Source organism: Lycium barbarum, chromosome 5 (assembly GCF_019175385.1).
Source record: "Lycium barbarum isolate Lr01 chromosome 5, ASM1917538v2, whole genome shotgun sequence".
NCBI classification, from domain to species: domain Eukaryota; kingdom Viridiplantae; phylum Streptophyta; class Magnoliopsida; order Solanales; family Solanaceae; genus Lycium; species Lycium barbarum.
In genome coordinates, this window is record NC_083341.1 from 119,783,667 (window position 1) to 119,790,681 (window position 7,015).

A 7,015-nucleotide genomic window follows, 5' to 3' on the forward strand; every position below is an offset into this window, starting at 1 on the left:
ATGCCTTAAGGAAAAGTTCCTCCTTATGGGCATACTTTTAGTTATGTCTTTGGGGCACACTTTTTAGTTAAGGCATAACTAAAAGTTTACCTTGAAAAGTAAAATATATATATATATATATATGCTTCAAGGCAAAGTCTGCCGGAGGGGGCAGACTTTTGGTTAAACACAACTAAAAGTCTGCCCCCTCCGGCAGACTTCTAGTTAAACACAACTAAAAGTCTGCCGGAGGGGGCATAGTAAAATTTAAACTTTGCCTTATAAGGCAAATTTTTAGTTATGCCTTATGGAAAACTTACGCCATATGGGGCATACTATTAGTTATGTTTTATGGGGCACACTTTTAGTTAAGGCATTACTAAAAGTTTACCTTGAAAAGTTAAAAAAAAAATACGTATATATGCTTCAAGGAAAAGTCTGCCTCCTCCGGTAGACTTTTAGTTAAACATGACTAAAAGTCTGCCGGAGGGGGCATAGCGAAATTTAAACTCTGCTTTGCAATTTTTTAAAAAAAAATTTGACTGAGCGGGGGTTCGAACCCGGAACCTATGAGTTTTAGCCGAAGGGCAAACTTTAAAGACCATAAATATGAGGGGCAAAATTTAAATACCACCCCAAAAAAAGGGCAATTCTGCGAATTGCCCCTGTTGTTTTAGCTCAAAGAATTTGTCTTAAAATAATTGTCACTTTAGGAATTCAAGACCAAAGTTGACAATTATTTCTAACTATATTCATAACATCAAAAGAAGTATAAGACAAGAGGGTTTGCTCAAATGGTAAGCACCCTTCACCTCGAATCCGAAGATTGTGGGTTCGAGTCATCAAGGGAACAAAAAAGGGGAGCTCACGGGGGAAGGGGTTTAAAAAAACATTAAAGAAGAAACATTAAAAAAGTGTGTACAAAATTTAAGAGAAAAATTTAGTCTATTTTAATTAAATATGGGTAACTTAATAAACTATATCTAGTTTTTAAAAATGGAGGTGAAAAGAGCTATATAAAGCGGACTTAAAATGAGACGAATAGAATGACGAGTACTGGAAATTGAAACTAAGAGGCCTGATCAATCCATGTGATTAATTGGATGCTGAACAGACAAATAGATTTGTATTTAACCCCTTTATGTTAATTTCCCCCACTTTGCAGCATGTTGTGTCTGGTGGATAATTACTGAGTCATTAAAACAAGCCTTTAATGTGCTACCAGTATTATTTTGCTTGTGGAGAAGATCAACATTATGGCCAAGGTTCACGATTATTTGGTAGAGAGTACTAGAAACCATAAAGATATGATCAACCACTTCAAGTCAATCTTCATTGTACTACGTACTTCTTGTTTGTTCAAAAATGCATTAAAACAAAAAGAATAATAATTAGAGGACCATTTTTTCTTCTAGAGCACTCACTATTAATTGGCCTATTTACCTAATTCTTGTAGTTTGGGGGGGGGGGGTCTGTACAAGAGGTACAGTGGCTTCTTCAAGTTATCTGTTTTTATTTACCTAGTTATATTTTGAACATTTTTTTCTCACACAGTACGATTTCTTTTTTAAAGGTAAATGAATTAAGAACAAGAAAATAATTTTCGATAATGAAAGGCAGTAAGATTCGGATCGAGAAACTTTATATCTTTTATATTATATTGAAGTGTTTGACTAACTCATCTAAAAGTTTAAGCTCTATGAAGAGTACATTTTTGTTCACTTAGTTACTTCTTCTAACATTATTGTCCTTTTATTTAGTATCGCATTTTATTTAATTAGGTGCATACTTGGCTAATGAATTGATCAATCTTAAAATTGGAGCAAGTACTCCATTAAGTAGGCCTCAGCCCCTAGGAGGTCCAATATGCCAATACTTTGATTAATTGACTAATGCTATCTCAAGTAGTAGAACCTTTGCGGGTATTTAAAAAAAGAAGCCCATTAATTGATCATAAAACCTTTTCTGATGCAAGGTCGTAAAAGATTCTGAATTTAACACTTCCTTTTTTTTTTTTTTTTCAACTTTCATTTTTAGAAAAAGAGAACCAATCTTGTTACTTGACGAAAATGGGTTTTGGCAATTATACCAAAATAACAAGTCATGATGTGGTTATTATGTGCCAGCTCCTCCTGTACCTCTCTCAGTATGTTATTAAATTATTGATTGAGACAGGTTTCGCCAAATTTAAAGATGTTCTAACTTATAATACAAGCTATATTTTTATTTGAATGTTAAACTAATTAATAAACCAAAGAAAAGTCTGTTTAGAACCTGTCTTTTATTTGCAAGCACACATATATATCTTTGGGGGTCTAGCTAGTTGTTCCTTCATAAATAGGCACAAGCTAATTACTAGAACTCTACGCGTTATTATTAATTAGAGCTAGTTTGTTGAACATTTCTCCCCTAAAAAGTGCGACTATATAGATAGAGCACTTACAGGGCACTAAATAATGTAATAGGAGTGGCAAAGGGCGGGTCGAATATGGCAGAATCGAAAATGGGTTAAACAAAAATGGATAAAAATTCCTACCCGTCCATATTTAACATGAATAAAAAATGAGTTAACCGACGAATAATATGAATATTCATACCATTCATGATTTCAGACGAGAACACAAGCTAAAAATCAAAATAAACTTAGATACTCCGAAAATGTACCAAGCATACAAATAAATGTTGATGGTATAGATATTCATATTATCCATCTGAATGTTTATTTTCCAGTGGATGTAAATATTCAGTTTGGTGTTAGCAGTTGGCAAACATTAAATGAAGATAGAGAAAAAAAAAGTAAGAATTGTTTGGGGAATTGGAAGCAGAATCTCATCCTTACTCCTAAATTCAGAAATAAGATATCCCTAAAAGGTGTGAAGTTAACAACTCAATTTCCATATTGTTGTTTCTCCATGTTTAGCAATGGCATGTCCTCTACTTTCACAACCACATTCTGTTGAGGAAAAACATTTTCATCTCCAACAAACAAAATTGGACCTTCCTATATCTGGGATTAGGATTGGACCACTCCACTACCCTTCTATTTATATGTAGATGTAATTACTAGTTTTGGGGATAGTTATTATTATTGATCAAAAAAAGAATGAATAAGTGCACCTCCACCATGTGCTGCCTTTCCATGACTTTGTAACTTTTCTTTTTTTGTTTAACTTTTTTTACAATGATACTACATAGAAATATTTACATTATTAATTAGGTCACTTTATAGATAATTTCAAGTAACTATTATAATAAGTGAGATTACTGCCTTGAAAGCAATGTAGTTTACTTGTTACAGCGTGTTAAAATGTACCGGTAGTGAATAATATTTTCTCAGTTAGCTTGTGTGAATATGTCTTTAAGTGCTATTTTTCTTTTTCTTTTTGTTCTTGAATTTTGTAATTTGAAAACAGGTTCTCCCCCACTTTGCTTTCTTTCTAGTCGTTTTTCTGTTTCAGCTTTTTCTTTGGTCAATTCCTGTCTGACATTATTTGACTAAACACAAAAAGGAGAAAATAAAAAATAAAAAAAAATTATGAAGCTGAAAATCTCGAGATCGAGAGAGAGAGAGAAATGTCTACTCTTTCATAGCACTCATATATAAAGTGCTAGGACCCCTTTTACTTTGTTCATAGCCATCTTGCTTTTCTCTAAAAGCTTCTTTGCTCCTATTAATATGAACACTTTGATTTGAATGTAAATTAAAAGAAGTGGCGTTTATTTCAAACAAAAGAGTTGCCTTAGTACTTTTATAAGTAGTACAAATTGAAGGTTTTAATCTCTTAGCACTTTAACAGCATGAAGATAGTTTTACTGTTAAAATATTCAATATTAATAATAGATACTATCATTACTAGAAAACATGAAATTAGCTATGAAATTCATCGATAATCCCTAGCTGATCTGTTGATAAATAACTTCTAGCTAATTGAATTTTCTTATAATTCGTAGCTAAAAGGTATTAGCATGGGATTTTTGTTGCTTATCTACACAATTTTGTCCGCCATTAATTTCCTATTTTCGAGTAGGGCATTATATCAGTAGATCAAACTATCGTGCGCCCTTAATTAATTAAGGAATATGAACAATTTACGTTTTAATAGCTAGCTTCCATTTATTTGCTCTAATCAAGTATCCATCACTATTTCGAATAGTATCGCACATTATTTTGAAGCTTGATATGGAGTTTCTGAAAGGATTCTGTTATGCAAAGCCCTGAGAAAAGAAGTGTATAGAACCTCCAATAAACTATTAAAAAAAAAAAAAAAACTTCAATCAAATTTTGAGTTTTGCTTTCTTTCACATATAAGTTTTTCATGACTTTTTCCAGCTTTTAGCCTTTAACCTAAAGCTATGACAAATTTCGACTACAATATATATGTTACAGTTGGTTCTTAAGCACATCTTTTATTACCTAATTTCTTCTTTCCCCCAACCCTACTCTTTATAACATGGTATTAATTTCTTGAAAGTAAATCAACAGCTGTTATAATGGCCCCAGTGACCCACATTTCATGTGATAACACATTACTGTAAATTTAAAGAGAACTTGAATGAAAGAATAGAGTTATCATTTGGTCGGAAGGCAAGCATAAAGAGAAGGCATCATCATACTCCATCACATAATGCCATTGCTTTCTATTTTTCCCCAAAATTTACTAACCATTCCAACTGGATAAAAGGGTATCTAATTAACAAATTAATATAAAAAGAAAAAAATTCTAATAAAACCTTCAGAACGTTGTCCCTTTCTCTCCTTTACTTTCCTTCCTTTTTTTTACTTGTTCTGTACAAAAATACTGACCATAAATATATTCGATTATCCTCGCAAAAAGGGGCCAGTATTTGACTCTTCCATTCCTTTATTAACTTTTAACTTCCTTGTTTCATCGCAGTAAATTTTCAGACTCACGTGCCGTTACCGTCACCTTCACAGTCAAACCACACCGTTAACTCTCCACCATATTTTGATCATCATCTTCACCGTTACCGTTACCGTGATTTTCTCCGTCATCTTCAATCCATCTCTCTACAGGTGTACACTCAGCCTTGTGTCGCATCTTCCAATCAAGCGCTTGACAAGCGCGTGAGCAATAATTCACAGTACCACACACAGAACATCTCCTGAATTCATGCCTCCTTGTTTCGGGCCTTCCACAACCCGTATGTGAACAAAGCCGGAGACCCGAACCCGAACCCGAATCTTTTGATTCAAACCACTCCGTTAAAAAACGATTCGCCACGTGTGCTTCCGGAGCAGGAACATTACACCCGAAATCACTCAACAACGGACACCCCGTTCCCGTACCCGCCACGTGGCGATGATGTGGCAGTGGGTTCCACGACAGCCAGTTGCTTGACGTGAGTGCTGACGGCGTTAATGATAGAACGGAAGCGAGCTCACGCGCGTTGGCTTGAACGAGGAATCTGCGACCCTCCGCTATGTTTTGTTTAACGCCGTAACCATCTTGAAGGCAGTGACCAAGCTCTCTTAATGCATCGATGTGGCCTAAGAAAGCGGCGCGTGCACACAACGCTACTCCGGCGCGTAGGTCCTTGTCGTTCTTTGATCCACCGCTGCCGTTGAATTGGATAACCGCGAGTGAGTATAGCGATGGCGCGTGAGAACTAATAGCTGCCTTCGCCATCAATGACGCGCCGCTTCCTCGATTTTGTAAACAGTAGAATCGAATCTGTGTCAAAATAAAGATTGCACTTATTAGTTATAAATCCCATAAATTAATTTTTACCAGTATTAAAAAAGTATTATTTCCACAATTTATGCTATATCAGTTAAAAAAATTGGCACCCCATTAGTTAATTACTAGCAGTATTTTATATCAGATAAAAAAATATATTTTTTTCAAGAAATTATGTTATTTTGGTGTTTATTTAAATACTAACCATGCCAAGGGTGTAACAAGCTTCAACATTTCCGGCATCGGCACATTGTTTAAGAAACCGGTGAGCAGATTCCGACCAGTTTTGAGCTTTAATGGCTAACATTTTCTGAGAAGCTTTTGATAATACAAGCGAATTGTGACCTAATCCATTTAGTCTTTTGCATCTGCACATATTAAATCATAGCTCATTAGTTCTTCTATCCACAATATTTACAAACAAACAAAAAAAATCATTTTTATATTTGAAGATGAGATTTTTAGTTTTTGCAAATAATTTAAGAGGGGTAAAAAAAAATATGCCCTTTGTCCCAATTTATATGGCACAGTTTAGATTTCTAGAGTCAAATAGAAAATGAAAGAACCCTTTTTTATATTTGAAGATGAGATTTTTTAGTTTTGACAAATAATTTTAAAGGGGTAAGTATTTGAACAACTCAAAATATCATAAGTCAATGATTCAAAATATTTAAAGACTATTTGAATCTCAAAATCCGGAAGGTACCGTTACTTTTTAAAGAATGGAAAAGGAGAGGAGGATATGGAACATACGTAATCAGAATGTTAACAAAATCAGCAGGAGAAGCAGCAGATGAACTGAGTTTGCTGAGAATAGAGAGCACAAGATCATCAGGCAAAGAATCAAAGAGATCAGGATGATAACCAATGACCTCCGGTGAAAGTTTTGATCTTTTCCGACGACTCATATGTTGGGAAAAATCATTTCTTGATCTCTTAACAACAACCCTGTTATCAATACACATGTTGTTGTTTATTACTTTTGGATAACAAACCCCTCTTCTTGTTCTCATTCCTTTATACAGAGAGAAATAAAGAGAGAACTGTGAGAATTACTATCACTTTATGTAATGTAATGTAAAGAGAGAAGTGAGAGAAGGGTAAACTAATACCAACGACGACAAAAGCCGAATGCTCCGTGTTATATATATATAACACCTAGGATTAGGGGTGAGTTTAATGACGGAAATGCCCTTAAGCTTGTCTCTTGTTTTAAAGATAATATGAAAATTAAAGTTGGTCAAACGGCGCTGACCAGATCCTCACGTCCGTCGTCGACGTGCCTTTGCTTTTATAGTTTTTCCCTGTATATGCATACTTAAAAAGGACATAAATAC

At 34.4% G+C, this 7,015-nt stretch overlaps 1 protein-coding gene across 1 annotated transcript; it reads right to left on the minus strand.

Moving 5' to 3' along the window:
- Positions 1 to 4,533: 4,533 nt before the first annotated feature.
- LOC132641281 (F-box protein At1g67340) lies at positions 4,534 to 6,808 on the minus strand. Its single transcript, XM_060358206.1, has 3 exons — positions 6,432 to 6,808; positions 5,884 to 6,046; positions 4,534 to 5,672 (listed from the first exon to the last, which is right to left on the minus strand). Exons 1-3 carry the CDS (start codon positions 6,689 to 6,691, stop codon positions 4,929 to 4,931), a joined length of 1,167 nt encoding a protein of 388 aa, XP_060214189.1. The 5' UTR covers positions 6,692 to 6,808; the 3' UTR covers positions 4,534 to 4,928.
- Between the last annotated feature and the right edge of the window lie 207 nt (positions 6,809 to 7,015).